This window comes from Doryrhamphus excisus, unplaced genomic scaffold (assembly GCF_030265055.1).
Source record: "Doryrhamphus excisus isolate RoL2022-K1 unplaced genomic scaffold, RoL_Dexc_1.0 HiC_scaffold_26, whole genome shotgun sequence".
Lineage (NCBI taxonomy): Eukaryota > Metazoa > Chordata > Actinopteri > Syngnathiformes > Syngnathidae > Doryrhamphus > Doryrhamphus excisus.
In genome coordinates, this window is record NW_026652244.1 from 351,385 (window position 1) to 374,645 (window position 23,261).

At 28.6% G+C, this 23,261-nt stretch overlaps 2 protein-coding genes across 2 annotated transcripts; both read left to right on the plus strand.

The window, feature by feature from the left end:
* The first annotated feature begins 16,803 nt into the window (after nt 1-16,803).
* Nucleotides 16,804-19,242, plus strand: LOC131119375 (DNA polymerase delta catalytic subunit-like). The gene has a single exon (XM_058064722.1). It carries the CDS (start codon nt 18,152-18,154, stop codon nt 19,052-19,054), a length of 903 nt encoding a protein of 300 aa, XP_057920705.1. The 5' UTR covers nt 16,804-18,151; the 3' UTR covers nt 19,055-19,242.
* A 688-nt stretch (nt 19,243-19,930) lies between these two features.
* On the plus strand, nt 19,931-21,301 carry LOC131119374 (uncharacterized). Its single transcript, XM_058064720.1, has one exon. The coding sequence runs from the start codon at nt 19,999-20,001 to the stop codon at nt 21,175-21,177; it is 1,179 nt and encodes a 392-aa protein (XP_057920703.1). The 5' UTR covers nt 19,931-19,998; the 3' UTR covers nt 21,178-21,301.
* The last annotated feature ends 1,960 nt before the right edge of the window (nt 21,302-23,261 follow it).

Consider the following 23,261-nt stretch of genomic DNA (forward strand, 5'->3'; position numbering starts at 1 on the left):
TCAATCTCATATTAGAAAATGTCAATACAGAAACAGGACAGATCGTAAAGGACCATCTGTCAGTGCTTTTCCCCGTTTACCACGATTTAAAGAAGAATATTTCAGCAAAACGATCAATAATTTTCATTAACAAGGACGATCTGATCCGTTTCCGTCATTATTTCACAGAAGAAAGAATAAAGGAGGATGTCATATCATTTGATATGAAACTGTATCGTATCAATAGAGGATCCTTACAGTTTGAGGGAGAGGCCCTCTTCTCATTAAACAGTTTTATCAATACGGCCGGTAAAAATAATGTATTGTAATAAACAATAAAATAAAGAGTATTTTTTAAAAAGTATTATTTTAAATGAATTATTTTAAAAGTATTAAAAGTATTTTATTTCTAAAAGTATTTTATTTCTGAAAGTATCTACAATTCTTTGAATTCTTAATTTAAAAGTATGTATATACAAAAAAAGGGCGACCCTTTAAAAAATCCAATTTAAAAAACGGACAATCCAATTTTTCGATCTAAAAAGATGAAAAAAACAATCGAATCATTTCTAAATGACAGTCTCAGTCTGATTAAATCATTTATAAATGTGGATAACACTGATACAAATGAAAACAATTCAGAAAGTGAAAATAACTCAGAGAATCCAAACACTGATTCAGAAAATGACCAACAGTCCGTTTTCTACGATTTAGAGGAATCGGAGACGGTCCTTTTCGATGACAGTCTCGTTTTCAATCAGGAAATGAGTTTGAACCAGTTAGAACAGGAAAATATTGATGAGTTAAAAAATGAGATCAGTTTCCTGAAAGAAAGATTGAATGAGAAAAATGTGAATGAGAAATGGAATGAAAAATTGAATGAAAAATTCAAAAATGTGAGCTGTCAGTGCTCAGTTGATTCTTTGAACAGAGAAATTTCTAATCTGTCAATTGTTTCACCTCAACAAGGAAATGACACAAATTTAAAATTGAATTTAGATGTAAATGAAAATAATATTCCAAATTTAAATGAAAAAAATAATTTAGATGTAAATGAAAATAATTCAAATAATAATAATTTAGATTTAAAAAATAATAATTTGAATGAAAATAATTTGAATGAAAATAATTTAGATCTAAATAATAATAATAGTTTGAATGAAAATAATTTAGATTCAAAATTAAATGTTGCATCAAAAAAAGAGGGTGATTCTTTTTTAGAAACAAACAGATTATTGTATGCATTAGAAGAGAAGGACAGTCACATAAGAGAATTGAATAAAAAAAAATAGAGAAACTAATATTAGAGAAGGAAAAACTTTCTACAAAAGGATCTTATCAGAAATGATGAATCAAAAGAAATGATTAATTACATAAAGAACGATCAGATAGAAACATTGAAAAATAGTTTAGAGAAAATAATTGATCAATTGGAATTTGAGAAAATTAAAAATAATAAAATTAGAAATGAACTGTACAAAACACGGAAAAGGTGTCTGGAAATGGTGGTGGCGGTGGAGTGTCTTTCTGTTCGAAATTAATAATATTAAAATTAATATTAAAATAAATAAAAAATTATATAATAATAAAGATATTAAACATTTCTCATTCTAAATTATATAATATTAAATATTTTTTATATTAAATTATATAATATTAAGAATATATTTATTTTATTTAATAATTTTTTTATCATCATATTTGAATATTTAATATTTATTTTAAATTTTAACCCTTAAAAAAGTAAAATATTCCTTAACGATAAACCAAAAAAACATACATTAAATATAACAATAATTTAAAAATAATTTATTTCAATTTATTTCAATGTATTTCAATATAAAAATAATTTATCTATTTTTTAAAATAATAAATGACAATCACCAATTTCGAGAGTTCCAAACAGATTGTGATTCTCTGTGATTTCTGTTACCAAGAAATAACTTACATCACCCGAATAAAATGCGAGTGTCAGGTGGATATCTGCATAAAATGTTTTTATGCTATTGGCTGTGAATATTCTGGTAATTATAAAGGATTGGAAAATTATAATATTGAGAGAGAGAAAATACCACGGTTTGTTTGTTCAAGTGAAAATTCAAATAATTTATCAAATAATTTAAAAAATAATTCAGATAATTTAAAAAATAATTCAGATAATTCAAAAAATAATTCAGATAATTCAAAAAATAATGAAAATAATTCAAAAAATAAAAATTCAAATGTAAATTCAGATAATGAAAAAAAAGTAGAAATTTTCAACCATTTTCCTACACACAAATATTTCTGCATTGAGCCACTGGATTACACCATAATTGATGAGAAATGGACTGTTCTAGAAGAATTGATATTTTTTGAAATGTTGGTCACTTACGGAATAGGAAACTGGTCAGAGATTTCTTTAAATATGAAAACGAAAAGTGTAAAAGAAATTGAGGAACATTTTTATTCAATTTTTGAAATGGAAAATAACACGTTTTTAGAAAATAAAGAAATTTTAAATAATCTGAGTAACCCGAATAATCATAAAATTGCTATTTATGCACTGAAAAGGGAGGATCTTGATTTTGAGGACGAATACGATCAGGAAAATAATTTAAAATTATTGGAAAATACTGAATCACAAGAAATTAAGGATTTTCTTTTAGATTCGTATAAAAATTTTCATAATTTTAAGAAAATTGAAAAAATTAAATATTTTTGAAAAGAAACTGACGGAAATAGAGAAAATAAAAATATTGAAAAATAATTTAAATAATTTAGAATTAAATAAAAATAATTTATCAAATAAAAATTTAGAATTAAATAAAAATTTAGAATTAAATAAAAATAATAATTTATTAAATAATAATCTAAATAATGTAAATAATCTAAATAATTTAAATAATAATTTAGAATTAAAAAATAATTCAAATATTTATGAGAGATGCGCCTGTTTAACACCGTATTTATCAAAAAATGATATAAATAAATATTTCAATGGTATTTTAATAGAAGAATTATTGCTAAAAATAAAAAATAATAAGAAACAATTAAAGGATATTTTTGAAGAGGAGAAATTGAGAAAATTGAAATTGAATAAATCGGAGATGATTCTGATAGACAAATTGAATTTGACAATTGACAGTTATTTGAAATTGAAAAAATATTTTATTTTTAAGAATCTGCAACAAAATAAAATAAAATCATTGAAGGGAATCTCTAATGATAAAAGGTGTAAAATTGTTTTTAAATATTTGCAAAAATTTTATTCTCCGGCTGCTATGTTTTATAAAAATATTTAAAAAAAAAAAAATAAAATATTAAATAAAGAGTATTATTTTTTTGAATTTCAAATAAAATATTTTTTACATAAATAAATTTATTTTAATATTTTTTTACATAAATCAATTTATTTTAATAATTTTTACATGAATAAATTTATTTTAATATTTTTTACAGAAAATAAATTTATTTCAATATTTTAATAAATTTAAATAAAATATTTTTTTACATAAATAAATTTATTTTAATATTTGAATAAATTAATTTCAATATTTGAATTCACAGGGGTGAGCATTCAGTTTCGTCTCACAGATTGATAAAAGAAAAAATATGAATTATTTTTAAAAGTATATTTTTTAAAATCATGGAGGTAAAATGGCATTTCAATGATTTTGCCTTAATATGACTGCAGAGACTCAAAATTCAGGTTCCTAATGATTCGCGTAGATTATTATTGAAAACCATGAAAAAGGTGCAGATTTCGCATATTAGTCGAAATTACAACAAAAAGAAATCAACAATAGAAAAGTATTGTGTATATTCTTATAAATGACCAAAAAATTAAAGAAAGCTTATGTGAGGCGCCAAAAATATAAAAATATTCGAGAAATGTGCGAATTCGTACGAGATAAGAAAAAAAGTGTAATATCACACTCAGGCAAATAAGAAGCAAAATTTTGTGAAAATACACTTATTATATATGATAAATAATAAGGTGATCAGCGGTAAGCAGAACTTCATAAATCTACATTTTTTCATTCAAAATTCATTCAAAAGCACACAGGTTGTAAAAGAAAAAAGAATGTTACCGAAGAACGGTATCAAATGATCAAATATTTTTCACCTATCAATGATCAAAAGGAATCTTCGGCCAGTTTACACGGAAGCAAACGAATTGCAAGAGCAGCATATGCTCAAAGATCCAAGATTCAGTAACCAATGTTGCTGTAGAGCTTATTTCCGTTGATGATGTCGGTTTTTGTGTTTACGCTTCAAAATATATACGAGCACCTGTTTGACAAAACCAACGAAAACTGCACTAAAGGAACATAATGCTGTGCAATAAACAAAAACGGATACGAATTCTACAATATTCTAACACAGCCCTCAACAAAATCTTATTTTATAATACATGTGTGAGCTTGTTTCATTTACGCAATCAAAGGATTGGATTAATGCACCATTTCACGCAAATAAAGATGTTAAACTGCTTTTAAAAGGAAAGCCACACTTGAATGTTTCTTCCTCCTTTTACACAATTCAACCCGATTGATAACGTGTTTTCTGAATCAAGCAGATAGTGAGAAAAATACTGAACATTTCTATCAGATGATTGACACATGGAATCACCGCTGACGAGTGTTATGGTTTTTGATGTCATGTGCTGAGAGCAATGCGACATGCTGAGAGCAATAGAGGAATATGGGATTAGAATTTTCTTCCAAAATCATTTCAAAACGATTTTTTTTCCACATTTTTATCAATAAAGTAGGACGGAATTCATTGCAAAAAGTCGAAATTGAATGCAAACCCCTGTATTTTATTTGAAATACTCTTTATTTCATAATCTAAAAAAAAGAAATGCCTCGTTGCCTTAGAATCACAAATTGTTTCTTTTCATCGGACATCTGTCCCTCAAATTTTCTGATATTACTGATAAATGAATTAATTTTTTTATTTATCGAATTCTCTTTCAATTTCTTCTTTTTGTTCAGTTCCTCCTCCTTCTCTAATTTTGTTAGCAATTTCAGGATTCCACCAACTATTTTTTCAAAAACCTTCTCGTCCAAAAAATGAAAATTTGAAAAACTTATTTTTCTCATCAGACACTCCGTCATCTCCACCAATTCATTCACGATTCGTATTTTGAATTTTTCATCAACGTTTTCTAAAATAAAAATCAAAATGGCCGTCGTCTTTTTGACAATCAAATCATTTTCATCAATTAAATTTCTATTTTTTGAATTTTCATTTTTTGAATTATTTAGTAAATTTTCATTATTTTCATCATTTTCTGAATTATTCAATGAATTTTCATCAATTAAATTAGAATTTCTTAAATTTTCATTTTTTAAATTTAAATTATTTTTATTTTCATCATTTTTAAAATTCAAATCATGAATGCGCATTTGAAAAACCGTAAATTTCAAAAACCTGATAATTTCACTTAATTGCATGAACCGGTTCGCATTTTTCACCATCAATAAAATATCATTTTCATTTTTCAACAAAAAAAAAGCAAAAAATAATTTGAAACTCTCATCAACAAATAAATAATCAAAATCATTTGAAAATATTTCATCAATCACAGTTTTTCTCAATCTTTCATTCAACAATAATTTCTTGATTATCAGAATTATCATTTCTCGTTCTTTTTTTAATTTATTCTTTTTTAAATATGAAAATATTATTTTTATTAAATGACTATCAGTAAAAAATAAAGTGTTTTTTAAAAATATCTTTTTTAAGAAAAATATTTGATTTAAATGACACAATCTCGTGAAATCATTTGCGTAATAAAAAATATTATTATTTAAATTATTTTTATTTGAATTAGTATTTTTATCAGTTAAATTTAAATTATTATTTTTATTTAATTCTGAATTATTTTTTGAATCTGAATTATTTTTTGAATCTAAATTATTATTTTTATTTAATTCTGAATTATTTTTATTATTTTTATTTAATTCTGAATTATTTTTATTTAAATTATTTAATTCTAAATTTAAAATATTTTTATAAATTAATCTGATAAAATCATAATCCGTTTCATTTTTATAAATCACAAACCATTTCTGCAAATAATTAATTGTACATTCTTTTAAATTGTTAATAATAATTTTATCAATAAATCTATTATTTAAAATTATTTCTTTTAAATCAATGATACTATTCTTAATTAGAAAATTATATTTTTTTATTTTATGGTGAAATACACCTTTTAAATTGATGATCTGCAATTTTAATTTTAGAAAATCTTTTTCATTAAAATGCAGTTTTACATTATTATTTAAATTTAAATTATTATTTTCTCTTATTTGGCAGATGCACCGCAGTGATTTGCACATTTTATTTCCATTTTTTGAATATGAATTATTAAAATTATTTAAAATATTCAAATTATTTTTATTTTTTAATTCTGAATTATTTACAGTAAAATAATCATTTATTTTAAATAAATAAATATAACAAATAATTAATCCATTATAATAATTATTATTTATTATCTCCTCCTTTATACTTAATTTATTTAAATAATTTATTATATTTTTATCACAATAATAAATATTATTTAAATATTTTAGGATTCTTTCATTAAAAGAAGATTCTTTTGTTAATTGTAAATAAATTAAAATGAAATTTAAATTATTATTTTTTTCTTTCAAATTATTTGAATTATTTAAATTGTTGTTATTTTTTTCACTTGATTTTTTTTCACTTGATTTATTTTCAATATGTACCGTGTCACTTATTAGAGAATCCTTCCTTATTCCGATTTGCTGAGCTGCCCATTTATAAAATGCCACTTGCTCATCATTTACATTATTTTTTATTTCTTTTTGTACTGATAATTTCGATTTTTTATTGGTTCGGTAACGGATCAGATCTTCTAACAAATCACTTTTAAGTGTGAACATGTTTCTCTTTTATTTATATTTATTCAGTTTGATTCAGTTAAATTATTTAGTTTGAATTGAATTAATTTTAATTTATTCAAATGTATTCAGTTTGAATTGATACAGTTGAAATTTATTTAGTTCAATTTTGAAGGGGCACGTTTCTCCTAATTTTAAAATAAACAGGAAATTCAATCAGTTAAAAAAACCATTTAATTTGAAACATATTTAATTTGCACAGTTTATTTAAATGATTTTCTCATTTTAAATATCATTCAAAATTTCAGATGAACAGATACCTTTTTTCATTTTATAAATCATTTCTTTGATCAACAGGTTCTTTTCAAACAAGTTGAATTTTTAAAAAGAAAGAAAACTATTTCATTAATTTTTTTCATTTTTATTTCATCAACCAGCCTTGATCAAATAAAAATGAAAAAATCAATTCATAAATTTAAGAATAAGAAATAAGCAGCTTGTAGTATAATCAGGTCTTCTTAGTTTTTTGAGAGTTGAGTACAATTTCGTGATCTGCCCTTTTTTTCAGATGTAGATTGAGTATTTTTTATTTTTTTAAAAATCGACTCATTCCAATAAACAGAAAATAATGTTCAGGAAAATAATGTAATCTGTACAGTATTTCCTTCTCAGTGTGAAAGTAACACGATTCATTTGATTCAAACGATTCATTTGATTTGATTTATTCATTTGATTTGAACGATTTATGTAATTTGATTGATTCATCTGATTAAACGATGAGAATTGCAATAAACACATTTCAATAAAGGCATTTCAATAAAGGCATTTAAATAAAGGCATTCAAATAAAGAAAGAAAAGGACAGAAAACCACATATACGAATAATTGATATTAAATTAATTATAATTTTCAAGATGATCAGTACTGATATTCTGTAAAATGTTGTTTTAGCCCCTTCTGATTTTTCCCCATACAGAGTGCTGACCGCATGTTTCAAAATAATTGAAAATTATCAAATCTGATTGAACCGTGTTTGTTATTGAGATTGAAGAAAAAATGAAGATATTTCAAAGTTTTTTTGTTTGAGTTAAAAAACATGACTCTTGTGGTTATGAGTCTTTACGAACATTTTTGCTGAGCCCTGAATCATGAATCTCAGTGCCCCGAGTGAAATTAAGAGAGATGTTCTCAAAATAATTTCATTTCTTAAATGAACCGGTCAGATGGTAAATTTGTGTATCTTTTGAAAAATTAAAAGATAAAACACTCCCTTTTTCTTGACATACACAATTTCTGGTGAATCATAGCGATTATTTGACAGTTACCACTTTTATACACATCAAACTGTCAAACTGTCAAAAAAACTACCAAAAATGTGACAGATAACTATGATTGACAGAAAATTGTTTCTACATAGATAGTTTTCGAATAAAAATCTTTGTCTTAATATGAAATATCTTTGTATTATAATCTAAATTAAAAATCCGCTAAATTTACCATGAAAACTTTTACCATAAAAACTTTTACCATAAACATCAGACATTCTGACATGTCCATAAAAGTATTAGAATAAGTTTTTGGCAGCTCTTATAAATAAAACAGTTTTACAATATCCATGAGAATATTTCTTCTTCTTTCTATTGTGCTATCAGAAACAAGACTCTATTTTCTTGGAATAATCAAAAATATTGAGCAAATCATAGAGAATGATGAGAATAATATTTACACAGGTGCCGAGAACAATTTCATGATATTCGAAAGGTCATTAAGGAAATGTCTTGAAAAGAAACCAACCAAAAAGAAATTCACGATTCGTGCACGTACGAATGCGCTGCCAGACTTGGTCACCTCTGACAAGATCGAATCTTATACAGACAGATTGTTCAGATACAAGAATGTTTCTGTCAAATGTCATCAAAAAAATGAATCAGGATTTGTTATAAAAATATTCTTGGAGGTGTCAGAGGATTTCTTCAATTATTTCTCTCAAATTATAACAGAAACACTCGTGAATCAACAGAATCAAGAAGATGCAACAAATTGGAACGAGACACTTGAGAAATGTGGTGGTTACTGTAAGATATTGCAGATGCTTGAAAGAAATGAATATTTCTTCGATCATTACCGCTACATTTGCGCATTTGTATTACAAAAGATGCTTGAGGATAATGAATCATTGTACACGCTCGGCATTGCTGCTCATTGGAAAAAGCTTGTAAAAAAATTGCAGAAGCAGCCAGTGGTATATTATTGCTCAGCCTCGATGCCCGAAAACAATTTTCATTCGAATATATCTAATTTTCATTCGAACATATCTAATTTTCATTCGAATATATCTGATCAAGGCTGGTCGATCAATATAGTAGACTCAGATCTGAAAGATGGTTTAAAAAGACGTATGCCGGTCATAATGTTCATACACGAATCGTTTTTTTTTCATATTTTCGAATCACAAAAATATTCGAAATGTAAAATGATCAATTTGGAATACCTGTTTCTTGAATATGAGAATTTGGAGCAGGAATACCGAAGATCTAAAAATGTCACGGTCGAGCAAAGTGACAAAGACCCATTCAGAGCAAAGATAGCCACAATTGAAAAAATATGTCCGTTTTTAAAGGAGCTCACCCTAATAGATCATAACTCTAAACAGAAGGTTCCTTTCAAAGTTACCAAAAGATATTCAGAACGAAAAGTAGAATCGTGTGATTTCGTTGTTTTTAAAGAGGTGCATTCGATGCAATTACAAGAATGGAGACACAGATTTAAAAAAGTATCAAACATAGTTATAAGAGATTCAGATGAACCACTGCATGTATTGGAAGAATTGAAAGATGTGGTGGCCGATACGACAACTCTTGAATTTCAAAATTGTTCATTCTTTGATCTGACAGAATCGTGGTTGTTTGCCATCGAATTTCGTTTTAGGAACATTTGTTTCACCAATATCAGGTTGGTTGACTGTAAATCGAAGGGCGGGATGTACAATGATGAAAATATACTGATGTTGACCGAGAATCACTTCTACGATAATTTGAATACGAAAAATGTTGAAATTATCAGAAAAACACCTATGGATTGTTTGATCTAGTAAACTAGTTTGATCTTTTGATTTTTCATCAAAAATTTACCGTTTCTTATAGAATAATAATTATAAAATAATTTTTGAGTGTTATTAAAAATATTTTACAAAAAATTATTTTAAAGAAACAGCGAAATTTTGATAGTATTCTATATTTTGTTTGCAATTTTGTTAATTTGAGCAATTGTCTTTCTCAGCATAAACCTTGTCTAAAAAATAATCGGATCCTGAAATGCTATTTCATTTTTTTCAGAAATATAAAATGCAAATTCTTGATTCAGCCTTTATATTTTTAAAAATGCCTTCTTTTCCTCCGATCTAATTCGAATTTTTCTTCTCATTTAAAGTCTTCTGGATCGTTTGAAAAATTCTATATTTCACTGTCAAACGGTTTGAAAATTTAAACGGCTTGATTGTGGTAATTTTTTGAAATCCCTTACTTACAAAAAAATAATAATTTTCAACCCCTTCAGCACAACTCAGCACAGTCAATCACTCTTTTTTACTTGCATTCAATACATTCAATAATATCAAGTTTTCAAAAAATATATTTTAAATTATGTCAGATCTACAGAAACCATCTAAGAAGATTGTCACCGCCCTGTTACAATGTTCATGTCACTTAGGCGGTAACACCTCAGATATTCACATGCGCCCATATATTTTTGGTATTCGTACTGATAAAATATCAGTTATTGATACTGATATGATGTGGAAGAAAATGATATTGGCTGCAAGAGCCTTTCTTTCTATAAATGATCCTAAAAATATTGTGGTTGTTTCTAACAAATCTTTTGGTAGAAAAGCCGTTCTTAAATTCTGTGAATCTACAGGGGCAACAGCCATAACTGGTAGATTTATTCCTGGTGGTTTTTCCAATTTCGAAAGACCTAATTGTTCAGAACCAAAATTGTTATTGGCAGCAGATGCTTTCTCTGATTCACAAACAATACAAGAATGTGCGAAAACTAAAACACCTGTTATTGCTTTTTGTAATACAGATAATTCTTTACATTTTATTGATTTGGCTATTCCTATGAACAACCGGTCACCATCAGCATTGGGTGCAGGTTTTTATATTTTATCAAGAATTATTTTATATATGAAAAATGGTGAAGCATTAGATGATAATTTAAGAAATGGTATAGAATCTTTCATTTATAGAGATTCTAATGAGTTGGAGGCACTTTATCAAGAGGCTAAAAGGGAACAGCAGGCTAATATTACCATGCAAGGGGAGAATATTGCACGAAACTGAATGAACGTTCGTTTTTCTGAAAATTATAGTATTTTTTTAAACATGTCGTACTTATTTTTGAGAAAATTCAAAAAATACGTAAAATTTTTATTGAACACTCTATGCAAAATATTTACGTTAAATGAAAAATAATTTCTGCAAAATATTTACGTAATATGAAATATATTTTATTTTACGTAAATTCACTTATATGGATTGGCTCTGAAAGATTTCTCAAGTAACATAGTTTGTTTCTTTCCTTTGAAATACTTTTTAATAATATTATCATAAATAATTTCTTGATTGCCACTTTCATCTTTTAATACTTTATCAAATATTTTTAACCAGGCCATGATATTGAATGGTGTGGTGTTTATGAGTGCCAGTTCTTTCATGTTTGAAACGTTTTTTAGAAATGGTTCGTAATTTTCTAAGATAAATATCGTTTTTTCTATCATTTCTTCTTTCGTTTTACAAATGAACCCGTTCATTTCATCAAATACCGGTAAATGAATGCCGCCTGCATCACTGACAATAATTGGTTTTTGATGGAGGAGTGCTTCTGTTACTTTCACTTCGAATCCTTCATTTTTAGAAAGTTGAAATATTATTTTTGCTTTTGTCATGAGAAGATTGAGGCATTGATCTAAAGGTGGTACTTTTACTAGTTTGACACGGTCTTTTATCCTTTTGAATCTTTCTTGTTGTAGAAATGCTACCATGTAATTAAAGACAGAGGTGCCCTCAGGATCATCTACTGAGCCGTGACCGGCGAGAATCAGATGCAGCTGTTTGTTTTTGTTCTTGTCATTGAAATGTTGTTTTTCACTATTACTTTTACCATTGTTCTGATTGTTTGAATTTGCTTCAACCTGTTTTGCTTGATCTCTAACTTGCGCATTGTTATTTGAATTTTGTTTAAAATATTTATCAGAACTCTCTTTCTTTTCCAAGTAATCGCATACGGCTGCAAAAACTTCAATACAGTCAATCAATCCTTTAGAAGGATCAAATCTGGACACCTGCAATATACAGTATATTCTGTTTCATCTAGATCAATTGGTGTACATCCACTATCTAAACATGCTTTCTTGAATGTATCTTGATAATATAGACAGATTCGATCGGACATCTTTTTATTCAATCCGTCTAACAGATCTGTGCTGGGTGGTAAATAAGAAATGAGATGTTTTGGTATATTATTTGGCACGAATGTTTCTATTGGATGAGCTAAAAATAAATTAATAATTGGATGTTCTTCAGGATTTTCTTTCGTTTGATCGAAAAAATTATTCGAAATATAATCCCATGTGGTTTTTATCCTTGGTTCTTTCGGATAATGCTCACCACGGATTTGTATGTGTGATCTGTAAATTATTTTTACTTTTTTGTTCAGTTTTCTGATCAATGGTGCTAAACCGGAGGTTTGATGGTCATCTAATACTATTATATCACTTTCTTGAAAAACTGTATCGGACCAGAGGCGGTCACTGTTTTGTTTGATCCATTTCTCGTAGCTCTGTTTATCGTCTTCTGTCAAGTAATTGTCTTTATCAAACTGATCATTTTTTTCTCGATTTTTGTCGGTCTTTGTATCATTATGGATGATTATTTGCAATATTTTCATCACAATTTCTAAACTCCGTTTGAAAATCACATTCTTGTAAGAAAACTGCTTGTAAAATATTATGAAACTTCTTTTTAGTTATTTCATATATTTTATTTACAGGGATTGTAACGTACCAATTGACACGCATTCCTAACATACGATACATTCTAATATGTGCGTGTCTCATTAAAGCAACACCACCTCCTTGAGGAGTGGATGAAATAAATGATATTCTGGTGTTTTTAAATGATTTTGATAATAGAATGAGGTCGTTGATAATATTTCCACATTCGTTTGTGTATTTGATCTTTTCGAAAGCAAAAGGATTTATACTTTTGAAACAAACTTTTTTTTGATTATTTATTTGAATGCAATTTGTATAACCTTGGCTGTCAAGTGCGTCTGATTGTTCACTGATAGGGCCTTTTTGATCAGGAAACCCGTCTGGTTTTTCAGACGGTCCTGTTTTTTCCGTTAATTCTGTCAATGTTGTATTCGAATTATTAAAATTGTATCTCTGTGTTGTTCCTTTTTCACCTTGCTCGAGCAATGCCACACGATTTTATGACCATTTAAACCAAAAAGAGAGATGCAGTCACTATCAACACCTACACAATTGTATTTACCAATTGATAAACGAACAAGATTGTTATATCCTATCAGACGAGTCGCTCTTCTTGAAAAAGAATCACTTACAGATTCTATATCGTCTCTTGTTGTTTCAAAGAAACATGGAAAAGCATCTAAATGGTTCCATGTGAAAAATAACAATTTGTTAACGAGTTGATATTTTAAAGCAGCAACTGGATAACCTATTGCAATAATCTTGAACTTATTCTTTTTTGTATAAATATCCATGAATGAAATGAATGCTTCAAAGACATGCGCCAATGCCAAACTTAACATTCTATAAGAGGTGTCCTCATAATGTTCTATTTCATATTCTAAAAGATGTTCTGACATGCTCATGGATGAGCTACGTGTTGATGATGAGGAAAAAGAATCTTTTGCGTAAGAAACACGATCACATTTTCTACAAATTCGCCAGTCATCATGTCTTTGTTTGCTTAGGTTCATTGTTCGATGTAAATGATCGATTAGTGTCTTATAAACATTTACAGTATTACCGTCTGCATCTTTATTTAGTAAAGGACTGCTTTTATCAATCAGGTCCTTTATGTCATCTGTGTAAATTGTACTTTTATCTGCTGATTCTTTTAGAAATGTATTGATTTCTTCCTCTTCAACAAATTTCTCGTAAATATGTGGGCAAATAAGGCTTTCAGGTAAAATTATTTCACCAACAAGATTCAATGACCATCTTGCCATGTCATCAGCAGTTTCTCTATCCATAACAGACAAAGCATGTTTTATTTTAGACTGTCCTTTGCTAACTTTTATATTGAAAGACATGGCCTGGGTGTCAATGCAGAAATTGCCATCATTGACTGAGAAATGTGCATCTATCCGTGTTCTATCCTCAGAAATAATCAATGAACTTCCTATAAATGCACCTGTGAATTCTTCTTTCCCCATTTTTCCTATTGTTGATGTGCATTAAATGTTTACTTATTCTCGATATGAAACAATTTTTTTGATATGAGTTTCAGATCAATCAAAAATCACACATTTAAAAGTTTTTCACAATTGACTTTCTAAAATAGCTGCTATCGAAAATAAAGAATGTAAAACGTCGATAATTGTTTGATTTATTTAATGTAATTAATAATGATCACTTTTTAACATGTTTTTTTCAAAATCTTTGATCCGATCAATAAGTTCTTGACGATGTTCAGCCATTAATTTGTCGATATCGCGCAGAGAAATGTGGCGTCTTAATTTGATAATCAACTCGTCAAGATCGAGATTTTCCAAGCCTAATTTTTCAAGCCATTCGTTCAAACATTCTAATTTTATCAAAATTTCGGGACTTTGCTCGAATTCTAATGCTTGAGGTAGCAATAATTGATAATAAAATGCGATCCATTGTCAATCACGAAAAGATCATTCATATTCAGTGTGATGAATATGTCGTGTTCAACAAGAAGGTTGATCATACTGAAAATTTGCAAGATAAAATATGACAAAACAGCATCAGAGGAATACACAAAATTTGACCACAGATTTGACTCTTTGGGAAAATAATAATATGTTTTATCAAAGAGTCTCGTTTCTATAGGTTTGAGCAGAAAAAAGTCTAATACATCATTCTTTGGTGTGAAAGATTCGGGTATTTTCTCGTTAAATTGAAAAAAATCATATGTTTGTGTATTTTGTGCAACAAACGTGTCTGGTTTGATTTCAGTTATTTGATATTTTGTTCCATCAAGGGTAAAGGTGGCTTTAAGTTCGTATTTGGCCTGTGCTTTCTCAGGATGCATAGTGAGAACTGTATTTTCTTTTGCGAAATGCTCGATTACAACAGTTTGAGCAGCCAATTCTATGTTTCTGTCTATTTGCTGTTCATTAAATTCGCTTGGAGTGACCTTATCAGTTTGAAGAATATTTTGCTGTTCATTCAAATCGATTTGAGTTTTTTTATCGATCTCAATGTTTTTTTGCCTTTCATAAAATTCGCTTTGAGTGGCTGTATGAGTTTTTTCGATATTTTCATGCTCATTGAAAGCGCTTTGAGAATAAGAATCTGCCTCGATGTCTATTTGCTGGTCATTAAATACTTTTTGAATGATTTTATCAGTTTCAACGACCTTTTGCTCTTTATTTGATTTGTTTTGAGAAACCACATCGTTTTCGTCATCTATCTTCTGTTTATTCACTTCGATTTGGGGAACTAAATTTATATTTACGTCTTTTTGCAGCTCATTTTCTTTTTCTATCCGAACAAATGAAATATCAGATGCAACATGTTCATTTTCTATTATTGGAATGTCTGGCAAATCTTCACACATTTCATTCAGTCTTTGAGGTGTTTGAGCAGCTTTGATTGGCTCACTCTGTTTATCATTAGGAGACATTTGCAGATGAATTGTCTTTTCAGTTATTTCAGCAGCTTTATGAAGTTTGTAAAAATCTATATTTTCGGTTTTCTCCTGTAATTCTTCATTTTTGAATTGTTTTTGGCTTGTATTTGGAAAAGAATGGCTTTCTGAGTCTACATTTGAATCTTCGTGTGAATTTTGTTCATTTTGTTTCATATTTTGATCTTGAGTGTGTTCACTTGCATTGATATCCTGATTTTCTTTATTGAATCCAATGTTTTCAGTTTCAGCAATATGTTGTCTTTTAACAATTTCAAGCCCTCTAGAATCTTCACTATTTTTATTGACTTGTTCATTAGATGCTATTTCCTGTGCAACTGAAACATGATTGTCATTTGCATTCGATCGAAGAGGAGCAACCATTTCTTCTATCTGTATGAAATTTGTGCTTTTAACAACATCATGAGAGATTGACATAAAGTTCAGGTCTTTTTCGATCCAAATATGTGTGTTATGGATTTTGTTTTATTTTGTTCAACGCTTAAATCACTTTTTAATTCATTAACAGAGCTTTTTATTGAATTTGAATCCTTTTCAGGAAATTTATTTGACTTACTTGTTCTGGTTTCAATTTTGTGCATAGAGCTGTCTTTTTCAGGTGGTAATGAACTTTCGGTAACTTTATCTTTAGTTGATTCATTTTCCATAAAAAAGTTCTGTGCACGCGATTCCAGCAAACTTTTGTCATCATTTTTTGTATAATTTGCTTTATTTTTAGTGGCTTGAGGCTGTTTATAGAATATTTTGCCAAACACAACAAAGTTTGGTGGCAAAATGTCTTTTAGACCATGAATATGCTGGGTTTTCTCTATTTTATCTAAAATTGCCAAATATTCTACCTCTTCTAATCCAATAGTATCAACCAGGTCTATAAATTGTCCATCTCGTAACATACTCTCAATTTTTGATTTGCAATCAACAAGTTTTTCAAAACCTACAACGTTTTTCGTATTCCATATTTTAATATCTCCAGTGAGACACCAATTTTCGCTCTTAAAATGAAATATTTAACCAAAACCACATACATCCAATAATGAAGTGTTCCAATATCATAATAAACCATAAAGAAAATGACATTTATATCTTTCTTTGATTTATATGTACTACTTAAAAGAAATATATAACTTGTGTTGTTTCTATTTTCGGGCGTATTCAGTTTAAAAACTTGTTCAGAGACAGTTTCGTATGGCAAATTGAACATGAAAGGGGGCAAAATGCCCTTCGTTAGTGCATTTTGATCAAAAAGGCAACAAAAAGATCAATTTTGCTCATTTAACAGATTGTTGAAAAATAAAAAATGTGCATAATTCTAAAAATGTACTGCAATTTATTCAGATTGGCTTTGTTCAGGATTTAATCCGGTCCAAACAAATCCTTTCGGTTCTTCTGGTGTTTTTTTCTTCTTTTTTGTTTCGTCTTGGCTCGATTTTTTCTCTTTCTGAGTTCCTTTATTTTCTGAATTTGATTTTTCGTTTTGAACAGCTGCTGATTTCTTTACTGTTTCTGGTCCGGATTTTTTCTCTGGTTTATCATCTTTTTTCTCACCTTCTTTGCTTTTTCCGTCTTCTTTTTCACCGTCTCTGCCTTTATCTTTTGAATCACCGCCTTTACCAGATTTCACTTTTTCACCAAGCAATTTATAAATCGCCTCAATGTCTTTCTCAATTTGATCAATTCTACCTGACATGGTTTTTGGTTTTGCACCAGATTTGTTTCCACCCGTCATGAAAGCTGGTAATTCATATTTAGTAAAATAAAAAGATGCCATTATTGCAAAAATTATAATTAGAATGAGCGATCGATCGAACTTTGCCATTTTTATTTACAAACAAATAAATTTGATAAAAATATGAAAAAAATAACATTCAAATGAAAGTTTCATTATAAAATTCGTAATTTTAGAAACTCGGTATTCCAGGAACACCTGACATCATACTAGACGATTTTGGCTTGGAGCTTTTATGATCAGAACTAGCAGGTTTTACACCACCATCTATACCTAATATTTTCTTGAAAACTGCTATTTGCTGCTCTGCTTTTGCCACTCTTGCATCTAAAGGAGGTTTGACCGTTTTCTTCGGACCGCCTGTAAAGAAATTCAGAAGTCCAAAATAATGTAAATAACAACAGGCGGTAATCGATGCTAATAGTACAATGAAAACAGATCGATCGAACAGCTTTGCCATTTGTTTTCAAAATATTTCCAAAAAAAACAAATCGATGATTCAAAAATAATTTTTTTTCATCAAAAAAATCAAGGCGGATTTTGGAATTTTAGTCAACTTTAAAATATTTTATTAATAAAGAAATATTTTCTAATCAAATATCATAATGAAAACAGATTCTTTCATTTTGAGAAACCTGAGCAAAAAGGAAGCCCTTCAAAATGAGATTTTTTCAAACGAATATAACATCCACAACGTTAACAGAAGACGATACAACCACGTCACATGTTGTTATTGACGCTTTAGACGATGAAAATTCAAAATATCAGTTGATTGTAACCGATTATTTGCCATACATATATGTGGAAGTGAAAAATACACCACTAGAAATCGTTAATTTCCTTGAGGCAAGGAATGTCACAGTTGAAAAATACACTCAAAGTGAAAAAATGAACATTTTTGGTTATCAGGAAACAAATTTGAAATTAGTCAAGTGTTTTTTCAGTTCAGTTACTCATTTGAATTCTGCAAAAAAGGCTTTAGAAAACTCTTACACTGTTTATAACAGAAATATCCCCTTTATGGTCCAATTTATGGTGGATCTCGGTTTAAAAGGAATGACTTACATAGATGTAAAGAAGACGAGTGATACATTCGAGAAAAAACAAAAAGACACCAAGGCAGGCGTTAATTTTTCTTCAGCTGCCTCAGAGACGGATAAAGAAGATTCTGATGGTAAAAATAGTGAAATATCATCACCATTGGCAGGAACACCGATCGGTCTAAAGAAATACATCTCATTCAAAAACATTTCAACAGTTGATGACAAAAGCTTGCCATCATTCAAGGTACTTTCCTTCGATATTGAAACGAAAAATCGAGAAAACAAATTTCCTGATGCCGCATTTGATCCGATAATTCAAATAGGTAACACGATAAAAATAGAAGATACGAAAATACAAATTATTTTTTGTGTCGGTGAAACAGCCTCAATTGACAATGCAGAAGTAAGATGGTTTAAGACAGAAAAAGAAATGTTACAGGCTTGGTTCAAATATATTTTCATTTTAGATTACGATATAATTATAGGATACAACATCAATTTTTCGATTTTCCATATGTAATGCAAAGAGCGAAACAGTTTGGGCTCGGTCTGTGTCTTTGTAGACAATATCTTGAAAGAACGAAAGATGCAAAACTGTTCAATAAAATCATTTCAGAGATACAAACTGTTAAGCAAACATCTCAATTTTCTCTGATGAGCCAAACAGCAATTACAATTACAATTTCAGAAATAGAGAAAATACATCAAAATGAAAAGGATTTTCATTTCTTGTATCATTCAATTGAGGATCAGTTGAAAACGTGTAAAAATTGTAGCACATTGCAAAAAGATGAAAATATTGAATTTACATCAAGATTGACCATCGATATGCTGCCAGTGATAAAGAAAAGCCATTCTTTGAGAAGTTACACTTGAAATAACGTTTCTCAGCAAATATTAAACAATCAGAAGGAGGACATACCATATTATTTGATGAACTCTCTTTTCGAGGGAAATGAGAAAACTCGTAGACGTATTGCAGTTAATTGTCTGAAAGACACAATGCTGCCACTTCTCATCTTTGAAAAATTGGTCGTTCTTTTCACGGGTACAGAAATGGCACGTGTGCTGGGCGTACCGATCAATTGGCACTTCAATAGAGGAATCTCTATAAAAATGTTTACATTGATATTGAGACAGGCTAAGACCCATAATTACGTCATTCCAATAGTAAGAAGTGATTCAGAGGGATATACAGGTGCAGTCGTCATCGATCCAGAGAGAGGATATTACGATGAACCAATAGCAGTACTTGATTTTGCAAGTCTTTATCCAAGTATCATTATAGCACATCATTTGTGTTACACTACGCTTGTTCTTAACAAGGATAAAAACAAATTCACAGAAGAAGAGGCGTCCAAAACACCGGTTGGCACGATGTTCATCAAGAAAAGTAAAAAAGACGGTTTATTACCAATAATCTTACAATCTTTATTAAAGAAAAGAAAAGAAGTAAAGAAAAAGATGACAGAGGAAAAAGATCCATTACAAAAATCACTTATGAATGCCAGACAAAACGCATTTAAAATAGCAGCGAACTCTCTTTACGGTTTTACCGGTTCATCAATCAGTAAATTGCCATGTTTAGACATAGGACAAACAATCACAGGTTATGGTAGAGAAATGATAGTTCTCACAAAAAACTATATAGAATCTAATTTCAATCCTGAAAAGGGGCACAATTTTACAGCAAAGGTGATTTACGGTGACACAGATTCTGTCATGATAAAATTTTTAGGAGAAAATATCAACTCTGATTTTGTTTTTGATATAGCAGGTGAAATGGCAAAAGGAGCATCCAGTATCTTTTTAGATCCTATAAAATTAGAATTTGAAAAGATCTATTATCCTTATCTGTTAATGAACAAAAAAAGATATGCAGGTGTTATAGAAACAAGAGAATTCGTGCCTGCACCAGTTCAAGAAAAAGAATTGAAAGATTCAAACAATAATGATGCAAAACGTGCCAAAAATATGATCACCGTGACGAAAAGACGAATCGACACGAAGGGAATGGAAACTGTTCGAAGAGACAATTGCCAATTGGTAAAACATTTAATAGAAGAATCATTAGACCTTCTTTTAATGAAACGAGATCCTGAAAAGGCAAAGAAGTTGGTGAAAGACACCATTCGCGATCTTTATTTAGATAAAATAGATATGAGCATGTTGGTAATTTCCAAGACGATTTCAAAAAAATCTTATTCAGCGAAACAGGCACATGTAGAATTAGCAGAGAAAATGCAAAAAAGAGATAATATTGTAGCAGAGATAGGTGATCGTATAGCATTTGTAATAATTGATAAAGGACCGAAAGTGAATGCATATGAAAAATCAGAAGATCCATCATATGCCTTACAACACAATCTAGCACTGGATATAAAATATTATATCGAGCAACAGATAAGCAATCCAGTTCAAAGATTATTTGAACCATTGATGGATAATGTAAATGAACTATTTCAAGGTGAACATACCAAAACAAGAGTCAAATCAGGACAGATGGCCGGGCCAATGGCCAAATTTGTACAGAAATCCGAGACATGCATATCTTGTAAAACAAGAGGCTCAATTTTATGTAAGGCATGCGAGCCCAATTTTTCGTTTAGAAGATTTAAGAAAAACAGAAGAGATTTTCAATAAATGTTGGTTAGAATGTCAGAGATGTATACAATCTGTATGTAGTGAGGTGATATGTGCTAATAAAGATTGTCCAATATTTTTTAAAAGAGCTAAGGCAAGAAAAACATTAGATGAAATAACAAACAACATCTCCAAACTTGATACGCTCAAATGGTGAAATAAAAATATGGTGAAATAAAAATGTCATTCTTTTTTATTATTTTCTTACAACATGAAATATATTCTTTTGAAAAACATGACCTTAAAATTCATGTATGGAAAAAAATTGAAAATATTTACAAGTTTATTTTTTGACATAATGACAAATTACCCATTTTCTTTTCTAATCTGGATGTAATTGAATTCTTTATATAAATATAAAAATTTTGTATAAAAATCTTTATTGGTGCATAAATACAATTTTTATCCTGAAAAGAGAAAAAATGTGTGAAAAACGCATTTTGTCAACAAGTCTAGTTTGATCATAAAAATGTTTTTAAACATGTGATTTTTCTACAATCCGCATATATTCAAGATTCTTCTTTTCAGTAATTAACAATTATATCACATTTTCATTAAAAATCACAATTAAGATGGATAAAAATCAGCTAAAAAATATCACATTGGTGGAAATAATGATGTTTTTGAAACTGTTCGTCTTTTTATAATTTCTTCTGAATGATGTCCTGTATAAGAAAATTTAGAAACCGTGCCATAATGGAAAATTCCTTGGAGTGATATTCCAAAAATATTTTTCGCAAACATGGAAATTTATTACCAAGAATTTTACAACTTGATCTTATATTTTCTTTAAAATGTTTTCTATCAAATGTTCTCAATCGAGATTTCATCAAAACTTTCCTTTTTTGTAAAAATATATGTATATAAAGGATTTTTCTCAAAAAAATCAAATGAAAGTAGCAATAGCTATACTCAACATCATGAGAGCTCTTTTCAAAAATAGATTGGAAATACAAAATACAGAACAATTTTTCGATCAGATCGCAGCAGAAGGACAAAATACGATAAATTTTCAAAAGTTACCTGAAGATTTAAGAAAAGAATGTGATAAGAATAGACAGTATTGATCAAGAAATGCGTGATGCAAGTCTCAATTATCTGAAACAAAAATACCAATATGGTAGTTCAGATGAAGAATCATCCGATGATGGAATAAAACAAACAAAAGAATCGAATCTCTTTGAGGGAATTTTCCAAAAAGATGCAATTAATCATTACAAGAGAGATAAATGTGAATTTATCAATAGATTACAAAGATTGTTATTTTATAAAGAAGGTCGTTCTATTTTCTCTTATTTCCATATTTTTATGTTTATAATAACACAAAGAAGCTTAGCTGAGCACATTGACAGAGCAGAGAAAAACAGTCAATACTGTTTATTAAAATTTATGAAAGCATATATCAGAATAATTTTTGAGGGCACCTGGAAACATATCGATTACTATGAGTGTGATATTTACGATACTTATGATAATTTAGTAAAATATTTGATAGAATATTGTAAACAAATAGAAGAATTGATCAAACGTAATCCTGGTCATTCTCATGATATACGTAGTAAGGCACATTCTTCCAGAATGTGTATTTGAGATGTTTCTTACATCTAAGAGTGAAACTGTTCCATTTGATTTCAAATTTAAACCATTTGATTTAAAGATACCAATAATTGATAAATATCACTTCTGTGCATTTGATTTAAATAAAATGAGAGAAAAAGCAACTGAAATGAGGAATTTAAAAAATATTGAAAATGTTCCAGATTTCTTAATTTTTGATAAAAAAAACCTGGTGCACAAATGAACTTCTTCCCTTTCACAGATTTAAGAGATTTTAATTTGAAGAATCATGCTCTGTCAGGCATTCTGGTTCATAAAAATGGAAAATCTTTATTTCTAATAAAGAATAATTTTCAAAAAGGAAGAGAGAACTGGTCGAATTATGATATTAATTTTCCTCCTGAAATTTTAAAACAAGAAAAATTGTTTAAAAAATTGATTATCAATCATAAAGATAGTTTGTTACTTTTTATTTATGAAAATGGTGAGGAATTTGAGAGAAGAGGTTCTCGAATATAATGAAGAAT

Coding starts and splice junctions, on each gene's coding strand:
- LOC131119375 (XM_058064722.1), top strand. CDS start 18,152: ATGAGATTTTTTCAAACGAATATAACATCCACAACGTTAACAGAAGAC.
- LOC131119374 (XM_058064720.1), top strand. CDS start 19,999: ATGACAGAGGAAAAAGATCCATTACAAAAATCACTTATGAATGCCAGA.